General features: G+C 49.2%; 1 protein-coding gene across 1 annotated transcript; it reads right to left on the reverse strand.

The window, feature by feature from the left end:
- Positions 1-797: 797 nt before the first annotated feature.
- Positions 798-2,842, reverse strand: LOC103646469 (cysteine synthase). The gene is made up of 7 exons (XM_008671202.2): positions 2,589-2,842; positions 2,370-2,479; positions 2,223-2,280; positions 1,655-2,108; positions 1,387-1,526; positions 1,190-1,270; positions 798-1,092 (listed from the first exon to the last, which is right to left on the reverse strand). Exons 1-7 carry the CDS (start codon positions 2,688-2,690, stop codon positions 1,000-1,002), a joined length of 1,038 nt encoding a protein of 345 aa, XP_008669424.1. The 5' UTR covers positions 2,691-2,842; the 3' UTR covers positions 798-999.
- Positions 2,843-18,456: the final 15,614 nt, after the last annotated feature.

The raw sequence follows: 18,456 nt of genomic DNA on the forward strand, positions 1-18,456 counted from the left end.
TCTTTGGTCATCAGCCGGGAGCGCCTCCATGGCCGGCTTGATGATGTTGGTGGTGGAGATCTTGGTGTGATCCTTAGAACCGGCCATCTATGGGCCGATTTTTAGCAGGACTAGACACCTAGTCCCCAGCGGAGTCGCCAAAAGTATGTTGACACCTTTTCGGGCGCCAAACACTCAACAAGAACCGGCGGCGGTGCTCTCTGCACAGGCGCGGACGGTCCGCGGCCAGGGGCCGGACGGTCCGCGACCTGGCGCAGGGCTAGGGTTCCCTGCCTGACGGCCGGGCGGTCCGCGCCCTGGTGTCGGACGGTCCGCGCGTGCGCAGGGGCGGCGGAAAGTCACCGGCGGCGCCTGGATCTCGCTCCCGGGAGGGATCCCGTCGGGGACGAGAGATCCTAGGAGTTGTATAGGCTCGGGCAGGCCGACCTAGACTCCTATAATCGACGTAGAGCCAAAGAGAAGCCGAGAATTTGGGGATTGAAATACTAGACTAGAACTAAACTAGAGGTACTCCTAATGCATAAGGTAAAAACGAGGAATATATTTGATTTGATAGATTGTTCGGGGTTCAATCGGCCGTAGCCCTTCATCTATATAAAGGGGAGGTCTGGATCCGCTTCGAACTGATTTTCGAGTCAATCCCACGGTTTTAGGTTTTAGGTAACAAATCTCGCGAGAAACTATGAACCCTAATTGTATCTGTGCAAGCGCGGACCGTCGGGGTGACTCTTTTTGATCTCCAATAAGGAGTAAAAACAAGTTACCCACATACGATCCTTTGTCTTCTGATATAGATAGAGATGAAAACTGTTCATTTATTTTTGACAAATAGTCAGACAGGAAAAAAAGACGACGACAGATGCATTTGAGAGGCAGCGCCAGGGAAAACACGATGTCTTCTTGGTCTGCTGGAGCGAGTGCAGGCCTTGTCAAACATGGTAGAAGCACGGGGCCAGCCCAGACTTCTGGCGTTGCGCCATCGCTCAGCAGCACTCATGGTCATGGCTCGAAGGCCATGCTTTCAGCCTCCTCCTTGAGGGACTCGTACATGAACGACGACAGGTATCGCTCGCCGAAGCTCGCGAAGATAGCCTGCAGCCACAGACGAAGAACAACGACCATTTCATCACACCACGCATTCGCATGATGACAGTATAGAGAAGGGTTTCTGATGACGCAGGCTGCTTACGACGATGAGCTTGCCCCTGTTCTCGGCCCTCCTGGCGACTCTGACGGCGGCGACCGCGGCCGCACCGGACGATATCCCGACCTGTATTTGAAGGGAAGACGGGGGTACGTAGTCGGTGCATCAGCAGATGCTGAGCGGGAACTGCAACACAGAGAAGATCGGGATCGGCGGGTGAGCACGCTCGCTCGCTCGCTTACCAGTAGCCCTTCTTCCCGCGCGATCTGCTTCGCCATGCCGGCGGCTTCCTCGTTGGAGACCTGGAAGACCTCGTCGAGGAGGCTGACATCGAGAACGCCGGGAACGAAGCCAGCACCGAGGCCCTGGATCTTGTGCGGACCTGAGCTTGGACAGATGGCAGCGACGTGGTGGTGTCAGTAACGTTCATGGCTCGAAGGAAGGGAGTCATGCATGATGACGGCGACAACACAGAGCACAGACATCGGATCGGAAGGCTCGTCGTCTCACCAGGTTTCCCTCCAGACAGAACCGCGCTGTCGGACGGCTCGACGCCATAGACCTTGATGGCGGGGTTCTTCTCCTTGAGGTACCTGCCGGCGCCGGTGACGGTGCCCCCGGTGCCTATGCCGGCGACGAGGGCGTCCACCTTGCCCGCCGTGGCGCTCCAGATCTCGGGCCCCGTCGCCTCGTAGTGCGCCCTGGGGTTGGCCGGGTTGGCGAACTGCTGCAGCACGTGGGCGCCGGGCGTCCGCGCCGCCACCTCCTGCGCCTTGCGCACCACGCCGTCCATGCTCAGCAGCGGGTCCGTCAGCACCACCTCGGCGCCGAAGGCCCTCAGCACGGCCCGCCGCTCCGTGCTCACCGACGATGGCATCGCCACGACCAGCCTGTACCCCTTGGCCGCCGCCATGAACGCCAGCCCGATGCCGGTGTTGCCGCCCGTCGGCTCGATCAGGACGCTCTGCACGCGCCCAGACGGACCCAGGAACGCATCCATTAGCACCAGCACCAAGCCTGACCGCAACGAGCTGAGGAACGGCGATCATGCCGTAACCAGGGGTGACGTGTTCAGCACCTTCCCAGGGGTGATCAGGCCCTTCTCCTCCGCGTCGGCGATCATGCTGTAGCCAATCCTGAAGGCACGCAACGCTGCATCAGGGAACGAACAGACGAGGCGCTCCATTGCTGCAGCCTGCAGGTGCAGGAACAAACAAGCACGCACCTGTCCTTGACGCTGGAGCAGGGCGCCATGATCTCAAGCTTGGCAGCTACACGCGCCTCGCAGCCAGCCACCACCTTGTTCAGGTACACCAACGGGGTCTTGCCGATCAACTGAAACAAAAAAGAAAAAAATGCAATGCATGTTACTTGATCAATTCAGATGGACAGGACAGATACGGGTTAATGCCTGCAAACCGAGCTAGAGCATTCGTTTACGCACTTGGGTGACATCTTCCGCGATCTTTGGACCCTGATCTTTCGCGGTCTTTGAGCCCTCATCCTGGACGGTCTCGGTCGTGGAGCTTGAACTGCATCCACCCATGGTGATGCACGAAAGCTCTTGGCCGGGAAGCAAATTAAATTTTACGCAACATGCAGCGGTTTTATATACAGTGTGCGTCCAAGCATATATATGCGGTATATGTGATTGGTGAAGTCGAAGCTATTTTTTGTGTTCTCGATCGGTGCTGGATCGTGATCTTTTATGCAGGGGCTCTGCTTCGGTGAAGATGTCCTAGGAGGATGCCGTCGATCTTCCCGATAGCTACCAAAAAAACAAAAAAAAAACTTTATTTGTTGCGTGTGTCCTCATGAGACAAAATACAGACTTACGTCATTGTGTGCTTCACAAATGACAAGCGTACATACGCATCGTGGAAGACCTAGCTGGTGGATCAAATATCTCGCTTCGTCTTGAGTCTTGACGCGACAAAAGTTAATTTCGTTGTGTGTTTTTTCGTAACGGTTATGCTGGGTTTTTTTTTGGTATGTTTGGGCACAACTATAACCCTTGGTCACATCTCTCAAACCGTTACAACTCGACATCGGCTCATGTTGTTCTCGAACCCAAAAAAACATATTCACATGTGTTTTTCATGTGTGCAAACTATACTTGCGCAACAATAAAATCATACATTTTTGACGGCCTAAGTCGTGGGACGGACCTAAAGCTAAACTATAACATATAACATATTTTCGATGGCTTAGGACTTATGTTCAATGGCAAGCATATGTCGGTTCTAAAAGCTCGGAAAAAGGTAACTTCCGACGATAGTCGTCGGACATAAACATATCTTGACGGCCTCTGATCTAGGGGCCGTCGGCAGTTAAATTGGTTAACGTTCGTGATGACGTCTGGTGGGCGTCCAGCATGAGTACGACGACACATTTAGATTCAAAAGCGAGAAAGCATCTGTTGCCAAACTGGTGCGGACATTTCTCGCTTCGCTAGCAAAGGTGGAATCGAAGGCATAGTGACTTTCATGCATCTATATCAGTTGGGTGCGCCATGACATCGGGATTGTCATGTACATCTTCTTTGTGCCATCTCATGTGTCTAGTTGTATTCTTCGAGATAAACAAATGTTTCAACCGAGGTATAAGAGGCATGTAACGAAGCTACTTACATGCTACCTCGATCGTTATGGTCACACCATCATCGTTTATAACCTCTATGAATCTCGTCTCACCACATACTGTACACGTCTCATTCACGGTCTCTTTCCAGAAAAGCATATAGTTATTCTTGCAGACATCAATTTTTTCGTAGTGCATATCGATACCTGAGAGCAACTTCTTGGACTGGTACATATCCTTGGGCATCTTATGATTCTCCGAAAGTACATCACTAATCAAGTTCACAAGCTTATTACAGCAGTTGTTTGAGAATCCAAACTTGCACTTAATAGCCATGAGTCGAGTCGCGAAAACAAGGACTGTCACTTTCATGTGCTCATGCAACATGTCTTTGAAAGCCTTAAGGAGCTAGAACCTCAACCATAGGACATATATAGGAGGATCCTCAGAATTAGGGGGTTTGAGGCGGATTCTCAAAATCGTCGGGTAGAATCTCATGCTAGACATCATCAAACATTTCTTTCATCCTATCATAGTCCCTCTCTTCATCTGACTTAACTTCTGATACATTATGAGCAGGTGGGTTCTCACCGTGGTGCACCCACATCTCATAGCCATGCATATAGTCATTCTTATAAAGATCTATCGACATAGTCCTCCTGTTAAGAAAATAAATGTTCTGTCACTTGCTACAAGGGCACCTAATGTCGGTTCTGATCCCCGACCTAGAAAAAGAACTGTCGATAAAAATGTCGGTCTTGGCAAACCACTCACTTGATAGAACCTCTCTCTTCTTCTAACCTTCATACATCCATCGAGGATCCTCTACCATACTAGATACAAAACATTAACTTAGTTAAGTAATACACAAACAATCAATTTTTAGAAACAAATCACGCCCTACATCTATAGGAAAGGATGGGTCCTAAATAGGGATGTAATATGGTTCGGATAATATCCGTCCGAATCCGGATTCAAAGATGGTGAACGCTGGTTCGGATGGAATTTTCGGATATCCGGACTTTTTTCGGATAACGGATACGAATACGGACATTCTATTCGGATATCGAATTCGAATACAATATGTCTGATATCCGTCAGATATCAAATAGCCGGATATTTTCTCGGATAAATCTTCTCGGATATCCGGATATCGCTGTGTGCATTTTGTTGATTATTTAGAAAAAAAATTAATAATACACAAATAGCGTTAGAAATTCATGAAATTTTATGGAGGCATAACATATGTTCAAATATAATCCTCTAAAATATTTGGACCATAAAATCCATAATATGCTAGTGTTTCTTTCATTTCACTTACACGTGAAATCACTCTAAGTATCCAAGTTTCAACATAATCAATACTTCACTTTATTATTTTCATGTGGAGACTTGAGGTTATATTTTTATAGAATGTTTATTAGTCTTGTTAACGTATTTTCATTTTGATGATTTTATGCAAAATAAATTAATAATGCGCACATAGCCTAAAAATTCATGATTTTTTTTAAAAAAGTGCGACATATGTACACATATAATGCTAAAAATGTTTGGACTCAAGGAGTGGATACATGATTACAACCATGATATGTATGGAATGATGTCTTACATGGTATCCGACAAAAAATTCGTTACCGACAATATCCGTGTGTGACTAATTCCGTATTCGACACACAGCTATTCTTATTTGTATCCGAGAACATTCGTATTTGTATCCGTATCCGAAGTTATCCATATTTGAATTCGAATCTGTATAAAAATATAAAAACAAATATGGTTTCAGTGATATCCGTCTGTATTCGATCTGATTACATCCCTAGTCCTAAACACATCCAGGAGTGACCAACAGAGTTCGTATTTATGGCAAGGCATGAGCTTGATCAAAATTTCGATAGCATAACCCCATTGTTCTCTATTTACATGCCTGAAAATGGTGCAATAGAGAATAGAGATGTTATGTTGTTGAAATTACGCATGAGCATATGCCTTGTCATAAATATAGGCTCCGTCAGTCACTCTGAGGTTGTCCAATAAAGCGACAATTCTAGACCAACATATGTTACATGCGTCGCATGTGAGGTATGTCATTCCGAAATGGGTGACACATATGTTATGTTCAGTGGCACAATAATACATGCATTTACACTAATCATCATGCAATATTACATAATAATATCTACTTTCTCATGTTAAATAATTGAAGTAATAAACCACAGATATAATATTTTATACTACCTCCGTTCACAAATATATAACATCGTTGACTTTTTTCGAAAACTTTGACCACTCGTCTTATTCAAAATATTTATTCAGAAATGTAAAATTTTAAGTCAAGCACAAACTACCTTAATTGATAAAACAAATCAAAAAATAAATGATAACTCATTATTTTTTTAACTAAGACGAGTGATCAAAGTTTTTAAAAAAAGTCAATAGTGTCATATAATTATGAACAGGAAGTACTAATAACATTATTTTGGGTGAAACTAATACTAAATGACCTTATTTTTGAGGGTTTAATAATTACCCTTGGAAATTACATATTTGTGACAGCCCTCCCAAGTTATCGGGCCCACATGCACCAATCCTTGCCTTAATGACCTCAGATGGCTGTGCACGTGTACCGGGTAACTTAACAAGGCTATCGAGTTTGTCAACTGGAACTCATCATCCTAAGGATCTCCCACATAACAGGTATATTACAGTAATCACATTTGATACACACACATTGAAGATAGAGCGGAAGACTTTTACAAAGTACACTTTACATTCCAGAACTCAAGTTTTACATGGTAGAAAGAGATGTATTTATTACAAGTCCTGATAGTACTCGAAGTGCATAACTTATTACAATAATGGGAAGGGTGAAGCCTTTCCATAAGAGATATATAAAAACATTCTAAGCTTCAAGTCCTCCACATGAAGTAACTAACCCAAAGATAAGGGAATAAAACTTCTCCTACAAAAACAACAAGGGATAAAACCCTGAGTACGCAATTACTCAGCAAGACTTACCCGACTAAAGAAAAGACTCTCAAGGGTATGCTGGCTTTTGGGAATCAAGGTAAAGCTCATCAAAGTTTAAGGACTCATTTTACAGAAAAGCTTACTAGAAGTGGGTCCTTAAGCCAAGTTTTATTTCACAAGTTAGTTTATTACCTGAATCTTCTAGCCTGAATCTAGCATTTTCCTAATCTAGATCATTCACTTGACCTACACTAGGTTGTTTTTAAAATCCAAATTTTGTTTCGCTTGTTATCTACGATGAAGGGTAGCGATCCAGTCTTCATATCCGAGAAGTAACGGCGATCCGAATCGATTAATACCCAGCTGGGGATCTCCAGCCACACGACATATGTAGCACTTAACCCTTGCATATGTCTACCATTCCCACGGGTCCTCCACTACGTGAACCGGTCCGCGCCACCCGAGAGTACGGTACTCCACCATCCAGCCACGTGCCAGGTGGGTACACGCCACTCCCGCCATCTCTCCACTCCCAGTGCGCGATTGTCTTTTCACATATGGAGTAGCCGGGTTCAGGCTTACCCATGACGAGGTATGTGGCCAGTTAAAAGGTCCTAGATCAAGAGGCCTACAATCGGTACGGTCCTTAATCGACACAGACGGGCGACCTGTCCAGCTCAACGTCTGGTCTCATTTTAAACAAATTCTCAAAGTTTGATACCTGGCAGAGGTACCCTGCTTGAATGATGAATTCATCCCCACGGAGGATGCCTCCATCATCCCAAGCCCTTTTTCTTTTTAAAAATCATGAGTCATAGATCAAAAACATTTTTCTTAATCTATAAGCATAACTAAGCATTACTAGTTTTTATAAAACAGGTAACAAGGTATGATAATCAATCTTTCAAGGATGGTAATGCATCAAGTGTTTAATTATTCAACTCCTATTACCTAATGCAGCATATAAGTGATAAAATTTTGTAATACAAGGAAGGTGGCAAATGCACCGGGACTTGCCTTTGTTGCAGAGACGGAGGTCTAAATCCCTCTATTAAACCCCAGTTAGATGGCTCCCATCACTTGATGAACAGGCACTGAAGCAGACTCCTCTTCAGAAACCACTTCTTGAATTTCATCTTCTTCTTTTGGGAATTCTACATGTAAAGATATGAACATGAATGCTTATGCTGATGCAACTTGAAAAGAAAATACTAAAAAGCATCACAAGACTTACACCTTTCTAAACGTGCACACAAAAACTAATAAAACCTTAAGAGAGCTAAATACTCTAATATCACAACTCAATTCACCAACTAAACTAGGAAACCTTGCCTCCATAACCAACCAAGCTCTTCATTTATGCCTTAAGCAAGGATCCAAACTGCATGCACTACAAGTTATAGTGTCCAAGAATCAGCCACGATTCACTGAACCTGCTTTCAGTTCTCTGAATTCATCTTCCATTGCTCCATTCCTCTCCCCAATTTCTTCACCGTAACAAGCCCAACTATTCACATGAAACTTGTTTGCCTTACCTTGGTATTTCACTTTGTTATGGAACTCCTAACCTAAAACCCCATGATTTGGTCACCAAAGAGCTCCAAACTGAGCACCAACAGTGAAATTCCAGTTTTCAGTTAACTGAATCCAGTTTATTAGCAATACTGCTCCCTTTTGCTTTCTTCTTTGTTCAAGCCCAGATATCTAACAATTCTTCTCAACAACCAACCAACCTTTGTGAACCAATATTACTCTCCTACTATAGCCCTTCCCATTTGGTATAAAACCCCTAAGCTGAAAATACTTAGAACAGTAACTATGGTGCACAAAAGTTAGAGAAAAACACTGAAAAGTTCAGTTCCTCGATCTGAAACAACACCTTACCATGTCTGACAGAGAGTTTTGCAACAGGCTTTTCTCTAAATTCCATAAATCAACAAGCCAATCTACTTGTATAAAACTGGTTCTCCTACACTTGGTCTTTCACCTTTCTATAAAACTCTTAACCCAATTCTGGTTTTATTAATTACCACAGAGCTCCAAAGTTGACTAAACAACACCCTGAACAGGTTAGCCCACTCCAAGTCTGACAGAGGGTTTTGTAACACTATTTTCTCGCAATTCCATACGAGGGCTCAATGTATTTCCTTACTATGAATGGTTCCTCTATAATCTCTCTCCATCTTTGTTACAACAGCTACTAGCTAACCCTAAACAGATCTCAAGTTACAGAGCACCAAACTTGAAGTGGAAACGCAAAGGCTAAATTTCAGCTAACTGAAAAAGACCTGAACACAACACCTGACATAGAAAATTGCAGCACATATTTCTCCATATTTTACACAGTAGTAAACCCCACTCCTCTGATGAAGCTTGTTCACCTTCATCTGGTCTTTGACTTTTCTATACAACTGGTAACCCAAAACCTCATGAACTGGTCATAGGAGAGCTCCAAACTGAGCAATCTGCTGCAATCCAGTTTTCAGCTAATCTGAACAAAAATTCAGTCAGTGCAAACTCACAGTCCATTTTTGGGCAGCTTTCACTCTATTTTCCATACACCCCCAAATCAAACCTACTTAGGGCTTGTTCGGTTATTCCTATCCCATATGGATTGGATGAGATTGGAAAATTTTGTGAAAGATTTTGACTTGTTTGGGATTGAAACCCGTCCAATCCCACCCAATCCACATGGATTGAGAGCAAAACGAACAGACCCTTAAGGAGAATGGTTTACCATCATATGAGCTTCTCTATCTTATGCAGAGCACAAAATATGCACAACTCGACTGAGAAAACCCTTGAAGTTACCTGGTCACGGCGAGGTGGACTAACTGCCGATGATGGTCACCACCTAGGGACTGGTACACCAAGCTCTGGGCAGATGGACCAAGATATTGGGAGGGGATTAACTCCGAGGAAACATAGGCTACAAGAGCCAAGGAGATCACTCGAGCTCTAGGACTGCACGGCCTACTGGACCATGACTTAAGTAGGAGATGGGAAGACTAGGGCAGATCGAGTTGGTGGCTGGGAAGAGGAGCTTAGACTTACAAACACGAACCGCTAAGACACCAAGTGAAGCAACTAAAACTTGAGAACAGCAGGGATTACAGCAGCAGTATTTAAGCAAAGGGATGGGGAGACAGATGTTCCAGAGCTCGGCCAGGACATGATGGAGGAGGACGCCGGGGACGCCAGCAGCCCCACGATTATGGACACGTAGCAGGAGTGCATGGACAGCACATAGGAGGTAAACGCAGGGGTGATGAACCTCATCCACGGCTGGGCACAAGACGACAAGCAGACAGGAGGATGTGTCTGTTGTGATCAATCTAGTACAAGTTCAATACAGTCCTTAGCTAGTAAACCAAGTCTCACGACCCTACCTCATACCAGCCTTCACTTATCCAAACATTCCCTGGAAACCCATAGAGTCCGTAGTGGGTGAAGATCTTTACTGCAGATATTTTTGATCCATATTGGACTGCCACTGCTCCACTTCACTTCTTCATGTTCAGTGCCCTTAATCTCACAATTTCATACAATAACTAACCCTTCTTCCTTAACCAAATTTAGTCACCAACTACAGCCCTACCAACTTGGTATAGCACCCCAAGGCTGCAACTATACAGAACACAAGTTATAGGCACCAAACTGGAGCCAAAAAGCACTGAAAAGTGCAGTTTCAGATTAACTGAAGCAGCCCAAAACAGTCTGTCAGAGGGAGTTTAGATGCATACTACTCCATAGTTTGCATGATACTAGGTCCATCTCACTTTAGGAGACGTTTACCTCTTTATTTGGTCTCTAATTTCACTATATGATTCTCAGTCCAAATCTCAATAGAATGGTCACACTAGCACCACAAACTGGGTATCAAGCACTGAAATTTTGGTTTCAGCTGACTGAACTGAGTTCAGTCACAACCACTTTGACAGAGAAGATTGGGATATACTTTACTCCTAGGTTTATGTAGAACCAAGTCTAACTCTCTTTAGGAAACTTGTTCTCTATACTATGGGCTCCAACTTTTCTATGGAAACTTTAGTCCAAAACCACTTGGATTGATCACAAATGAGCTCCAAATTGGGCACCATTTACTGAATTTCAGTTTTAGTTAACTGAACCAATTTCAGTCACCAGTAACCCAACAGTCCATTTTCAGTTTACTTTTTCTCCACTTTTTGTGTAGGATCATATCCATCACCCTTAAATACATTTGTACACCAACTTATGGTCTTCAATTCCTCTATAGAAACCATAGCTCAAAACCTTATGCATTATTCACAAGGAAGCTCCAAAGTATGTCACAATCACTGAAATTCAGTTTTCAATAACTGAATATAATTAAGTTTCAGCCACAACACAGTCCCACTTTAAGCAGTTGTTACTCCAATTCTTGTATGGGATCATGTCCATCACCCTTTAAGGAAGTTGTTCACCAATATATGGTCTTTACTTCCTTCATAAACATCACAACCCAAAACCCTCTAGATCAGCCAAAAACAGGCTCTAAAACAGCTATCAAAACACAGAAATCTGATTTCAGACACTGTTCACAACCTGAAATTTAAAAGTCTGACAGCCTCACTTTGGATCACCTTTTTCTCCTAGTTGTATATAGTTCGAGGGCTGTGACACTTAATAACAGTTGTTCTCTCATACTTATTCTACAAGTTTCCTATAGTGGTCATTAACCAAAACCTCTTGGATTCCAAACTACAATAGCTCAAAGTTTGCTCCAATTGCTGAAATTCAGAATCTGAATTTCACTAAGTCTGAAACCTACAATTTCTGACAGCTTTACTTTGGACCAGGTTTTCTCTAAGTTCCAAACAGTTTTAGTGCTAGGTCACTTAACCAAACTTATACTCCTCATGTAGCTCTATAATTTTGTTACAATGACCATCTTCAAACTGTTTATAGATCAAAAGTTATGAAGGCCAAAAAACAGATAGTTGATATTATTTTTTTAGCAAACTTCAAATCTGATTCAAAACTGAATTAAGCTTTTTACTCCAACTTTTCCTCTCAAACTTGGAATTCTCCATACATGAAAGTTTTTCAACTTTTCAAAATCTACAACTTTGATATATGGACCGCTAGCAAATTCTCTCTAGATTTAAAACTCCACTTTTGGGCTAGTTGAGGGTTTCATTTGAGTTTGCCTTTCTCCAGACAAATATCTTCCAGTCTGATCCCTCACTTAAAGCAAGGTTGCACTTTACCTCAAAGTCCAATTTTGATACTTGGATTTCATGGCCAAGGCATTTTTAGCTTAGAAGTAGTTTGCTCTCACTCAACCACTCACTAACTCTTCAAACTCTTTAGTTCATATCAACGCAAGACACTATCTTTGTTTCGAAATTTTTAGACCTAGTAGATGCACTTCAGGTGTATCAAGCAAGATAATGCAAATACTTATGATGACATGTTAGAATTTTAGTTATTGTAACACCAGGGGTGTTACAATATTTAAGTTGTCTAATATCCTCTAGGCTCCCGTATATTACAACAACATAATAATAATTAATAAGAGCATTTGACATTGAGGACGTTGACGGCATGCAAATCAACACATACAAATCAACCAATCCTACAAATTGAAACATAATCAATCATGCAATGTGAAAAATTAAGAAAAAAATGATTACTTGCCCGACGATGCTCGACGGATGCGGACGACGTGCGAAGGGCGGACCCTAGTCGTGGACACGCGGGCGATCACGCGGAGCCGACGACGTTAGAGGCACGTAGACGTTGAGGCCTTGAGGGCGTTGACGGCATGCGGACGAGGGCAGCGTGGACACGGGAAACAACGTCGGTGTGCAATTCATGGGCGGCGGGCATAGGCGTGGTAGGGCATCGGAGGCGGGTGCGGGCGCAACAGACGCGTGCAACTGCGAGCGCAGTGGCGTGGGACGAGCGAGAGGAGAGAGAGAGTATGTGCGGGGCGGCGAGAGGAAGTGAGGGTGGCTGAGCGCCATCTCTGGTGACCGGTCTGACAGCCATTGGATATAAGGTTTATATCCGACGGCTGTCAAACAAGTCGTCGAACATAAAATTTATGTTCGACAGCTCGATCCGTCCGTCCGATAATATATTTACTTTCGATGGTTATGCATAAAGTTGTCACACGTTTCTACATTTCTTGTTATGGTGTTACTCATCCATCCACACCCAGGGCCGTTCCTGGCTTTTCAGGGGCCCAGTGTGAAATTTAATATAAAGGCTCATCCACACACAAATATATATAATTATACATATATCATCGAATATCTGACGTATAAAAATTATTATACACTGTTTTAAAATTTATAAAACACTTACTTGTTATATGATATTATTAAAAATATCTTCTAACATTTTGTGATATAAAGTCATCGCTTATATCATCGAGATCAATCTTATCCAACAACTTTTTTCGATATATAGTATCGTCAAGCCATTTAACCTCTCTTTAGTTATTGTTGACCATAAATAGTTCATAAAAATTTAATTTGAAAAAGCTTCTCTCTACCGAAGCAACCATCATATGTATAGTTTATAATACTCTCTCTATATCAAAATAAAATTTGTTTTGCTTCTTTAGTGGATTTATCATCATCAATATAAATATAAAAATTAAGAGCTAAACCAAATACTATTTTGAAACGGATTGTGTCGGGGACCATAATTAGGGGTACCCTCAAGGCTCCTAATTCTCAGCTGGTAACCCCCATCAGCATAAAGCTGCAAAGGCCTGATGGGTGCGACTAAGTCAGGGATCAGTCCATTCGACGACTCGATCACGCCTCGCCCGAGCCTAGCCTCGGACAAGTGCAGCCGACCCCGGAGGATTTCCGTCTCGCCCGAGGCTCCCCTCCAACGGCGAACGTATTACCGGCTCGCCCGAGGCCCTTCCTTCGCCAAGAAGCAACCCTGACTAAATCGCCGCATCGACCGACCAAATCGTAGGGGCATTTAATGCAAAGGTGGCCTCACACCTTTATCCTGACGCGCGCCCCCCGGCAGAGCCGAAGTGACCGCCGTCACTTCGCCGCTCCACTGACCGGCCTGACAGAAGGACAGCGCCGCCTGCGCCACTCCGACTGCAGTGCCACTTGACAGATTGAGACTGACAGGCAGTCAGGCCCTGCCGAAGGCACCATAGGAAACTCCGCTCCGCCTGACCTAGGGCTCGGACTCGAGCTAAGCCCCGGAAGACGACGAACTCCGCTCCGCCCGACCCAGGGCTCGGACTCGGGCTCAGCCCCAGAAGACGGCGAACTCCGCTCCGCCCGACCCAGGGCTCGGACTCGGGCTAAGTCCCAGAAGACGGCGAACTCCGCTCCGCCCGACCCAGGGCTCGGACTCGGGCTAAGTCCCGGAAGACGACGAACTCCGCTCCGCCCGACCCAGGGCTCGGACTCGGGCTACGTCCCGGAAGACGGCGAACTCCGCTCCGCCCGACCCAGGGCTCGGACTCGGGCTCAGCCCCAGAAGACGACGAACTTCGCTTCGCCCGACCCCAGGGCTCGGACTCCGCCCTGGCCTCAGCCGACGGCCTCCGCCTCGCCCGACCCAGGGGCTCGGACTCGACCTCGACCACGGAAGACAGACTCGACCTCGGCTTCGGAGGAGCTTCCACATCGCCCAACCTAGGGCGCAGGCCAGCCACGTCAACAGGAGGCGCCATCATCACCCGACCCCGAGCTGACTCGGGCCACAGGGAACAAGACCGGCGTCCCATCTGGCTGGCTCCGCCAGATAGGCAATGATGGCGCCCCGCGTACTCTGTGACGACGGCGGCTCTCAGCCCCCTTACGGATTCAAGAGGACGTCATCAAGGACTCAACCGCTCCGACAGCTGTCCTTCCGCCAGGCTCCATCGCTCCTCCGACGGCCACGACATCACACCAGCTGGGTGCCAAAATCTCTCCGGCTGCCACAACGGCATGTACTTAGGGCGCTAGCTCTCCTCCGCTAGACACGTAGCACTCTGCTACACCCCCCATTGTACACCTAGATCCTCTCCTTACGCCTATAAAAGGAAGGACCAGGGCCCTCTTAGAGAGGGTTGGCCGCGCGGGGACGAGGATGAGACAGGCGCTCGCCTGGAGCCGCTCGCTCCCTCTCCCGCGTGGACGCTTGTAACCGCCTACTACAAGCGCACCCGACCTGGGCGCGGGACGAACACGAAGGCCGCGGGATTCCCACCTCTCTCACGCTGGACTCCGGCCGCCTCGCTCTCCCCCCTTCACGCTCGCCCTCGCGCTCGACCCATCTGGGCTGGGGCACGCGGCGACATTCACTCATCGGCCCAGGGACCCCCCGGTCTCGGAACGCCGACAGTTGGCGCGCCAGGTAGGGGCCTGCTGCGTGTTGACGAACAGCTTCCCGTCAAGCTCCAGATGGGCAGTCTCCATCAACCTCTCCAACCCGGGACGGTGCTCCGTTTCGGAAGTCTTGAGTTCATGTCCCTCGACGGCAGCTACGACATGATACTCCTTCCACCGCCGCGCGACAACGACAATGGCGACCGACAGCCCGCCCGCCGGCGGCGGAATCGACGACGTCTTCCCCGCGTGGTGGAAGAACAACCTTCGAGCTCGTCCCGCCTTCTTCCCCGCCGACGGAGGGGAAGGCAGGACAACCAAGGCCAAGCAGGAGGCAGCGCCTCGTTCGCTGTCGAGCGAGTCGACAGCGCCGGCACCCCAACGGGGGGCGCGCCGGGTATCGACTTCGCGCTTGAGACGAAGACGAGCGCCGTCTCCCCGCGACGCGCCAATCCCGAGCAAGCGGACGACGTCAGCACGCTCGTGGAAAGCTTGCTGGACGTCACCCTCGTACCTGAGACGACGGTGCAGTCAGTCCCCGACGTGACTTTATCGCCGCTCGTCGACCAAGAGGTACCGACCGACTCCCATCCCATGTCATTTGGATTCAGCCTCAACTCGCCTAGCGACCTCGCTTTGGCGGGCGCTCTCGTAGAGGCGAGTCCAAACCCTCTGGGGTTTCGCATGCGGTCACCTTGGGACCGGCTGACGGACGTCTCGACCTACGGGCCCTCTGGGTCCGAGGAAGACGACGAGCCCAGCATCTGCTGGGATTTCTCTGGACTTGGCAACCCCAGTGCCATGCGGGACTTCATGACCACATGTGACTATTGCCTCTCCGACTATTCCGACGGTAGCCGCAGCCTTGGCTACGAGAACTGCGGCCCAAGCCGCGAATGTTTCCATGTCGATCTAGGGGGTCCCTCCGAAGGCAACCATCTTGGCATGCCGGAGGACGGTGATCTCCCTAGGCCGGTGCCCCGCGTTGATATCCCACGGGAGCTAGCTGTGGTCCCCGTTCAAGCGGGGGGCCATGACCCACAGCTCGAGCAAATCCGCGGGGTGCAGGCCAGGCTCGACGAGGGAGCAGGAGCGCTTGAGCCGATCCGCCGGGACGTCGGGCAGGCATGGGCGGGCCAACCCCCGGCCGGAGAAATACGTCGTCCGCCCCAGGGCTTCCAGCACCGCGTCGCCGACGACGTCAGGGTCAGGCCACCACCCGCATCTAGTGGGGTCGGCCAGAACCTGGCTGCAGCAGCGATGCTTCTCCGCGCGATGCCGGAGCCATCAACCACCGAGGGCCGGCGAATCCAGGGGGAGCTCAAGAATCTCCTGGAAGGCGCTGCGGTCTGATGGGCCGAGAGCTCTGCCTCCCGAAGGCAGGGATACCCCTCGGAACCTCATGTCGCGACTTCCCGATTCATGCGGGAAGCCTCGGTCTACACCGGGTGCACGCGCAACACCGCGCATGCGGCCCCGGGCCGCCTCGGCAACGAGCACCATCATCGCGACCGTCGGGCCCACCTCGACGAGAGGGTGCGCCGAGGCTACCACCCCAGGCGTGGGGGACGCTACGACAGCGGGGAGGATCGAAGTCCCTCGCCCTTACCGCCCGGTCTGCAGGCCTTCAGCCGGGCCATCCGACGGGCACCGTTCCCGACCCGGTTCCGACCCCCGACTACTATCACAAAGTACTCGGGGGAGACGAGACCGAAACTGTGGCTCGCGGACTACCGTCTGGCCTGCCAACTGGGCGGAATGGACGATGAAAACCTCATCATCCGCAACCTCCCCCTGTTCCTCTCCGACACCGCTCGCGCCTGGTTGGAGCACCTGCCTCTGGGGCAGATCTCCAACTGGGACGACCTAGTCCAAGCTTTCGCCGGCAATTTCCAGGGCACGTACGTGCGCCCCGGGAATTCCTGGGACCTCCGAAGCTGCCGGCAGCAGCCGGGAGAGTCTCTCCGGGACTACATCCGGCGATTCTCGAAGCAGCGCACCGAGCTGCCCAACATCACCGACTCGGATGTCATCGGCGCGTTCCTCGCCGGCACCACCTGCCGCGACCTGGTGAGCAAGTTGGGTCGCAAGACCCCCACCAGGGCGAGCGAGCTGATGGACATCGCCACCAAGTTCGCCTCCGGCCAGGAGGCGGTCGAGGCTATCTTCCGAAAGGACAAGCAGCCCCAGGGCCGCCCATCGGAAGATGCTCCCGAGGCGTCAACTCAGCGTGGCGCCAAGAAGAAAGGCAAGAAGAAGTCGCAAGCGAAACGCGACGCCGCCGACGCGGACCTTGTCGCCGCCGCCGAGTACAAGAACCCTCGGAAACCCCCCGGAGGTGCCAACCTCTTCGACAAGATGCTCAAGGAGCCATGCCCCTATCATCAGGGGCCCATCAAGCACACCCTTGAGGAGTGCATCATGCTTTGGCGCCACTTCCACAGGGCCGGGCCACCCGTGGAGGATGGCAGGGCCCGCGACGATGACAAGAAGGAAGATCACCAAGCAGGAGAGTTCCCCGAGGTCCGCGACTGCTTCATGATCTACGGTGGGCAAGCGGCGAATGCCTCGGCTCGGCACCGCAAGCAAGAGCGCCGGGAGGTCTGCTCGGTGAAGGTGGCGGCGTCAGTCTATCTAGACTGGTCCGACAAGCCCATCACCTTCGACCAAGCCGACCACCCCGACCACGTGCCGAGCCCGGGGAAATACCCGCTCGTCGTCGACCCCATCATCGGCGATGTCAGGCTCACCAAGGTCCTTATGGACGGAGGCAGCAGCCTCAACATCATCTACGCCGAGACCCTCAGGCTCCTGCGTGTTGATCTGTCCTCCGTCCGAGCAGGCGCTGCGCCCTTCCATGGGATCATTCCCGGGAAGCGCGTCCAGCCCCTCGGACAACTCGACCTCCCCGTCTGCTTCGGAACGCCCTCCAACTTCCGAAGGGAGACTCTGACGTTCGAGGTGGTCGGGTTCCGAGGAACCTACCACGCGGTACTGGAAAGGCCATGCTACGCGAAGTTCATGGCCGTCCCCAACTACACCTACCTGAAGTTCAAGATGCCGGGCCCCAACGGGGTCATCACCGTCGGCCCCACATACAAACACGCGTTCGAATGCGACGTGGAGTGCGTGGAGTACGCCGAGGCCCTCGCCGAGTCCGAGGCCCTCATCGCCGACCTGGAAAGCCTCTCTAAGGAGGTGCCAGACATGAAACGTCATGCCGGCAACTTTGAGCCAGTGGAGACGGTTAAGGCCGTCCCCCTCGACCCCAGCGGCGACGCCTCCAATCAGATCCGGATCGGCTCCGGGCTCGATTCCAAATAGGAAGCAGTGCTCGTCGACTTTCTCCGCGCGAACGCCGACGTCTTCGCGTGGAGTCCCTCGAACATGCCCGACATACCGAGGGATGTCGCCGAGCACTCGCTGGACATTCGAGCCAGAGCC

Source organism: Zea mays, chromosome 2 (assembly GCF_902167145.1).
Source record: "Zea mays cultivar B73 chromosome 2, Zm-B73-REFERENCE-NAM-5.0, whole genome shotgun sequence".
Taxonomy (NCBI): domain Eukaryota; kingdom Viridiplantae; phylum Streptophyta; class Magnoliopsida; order Poales; family Poaceae; genus Zea; species Zea mays.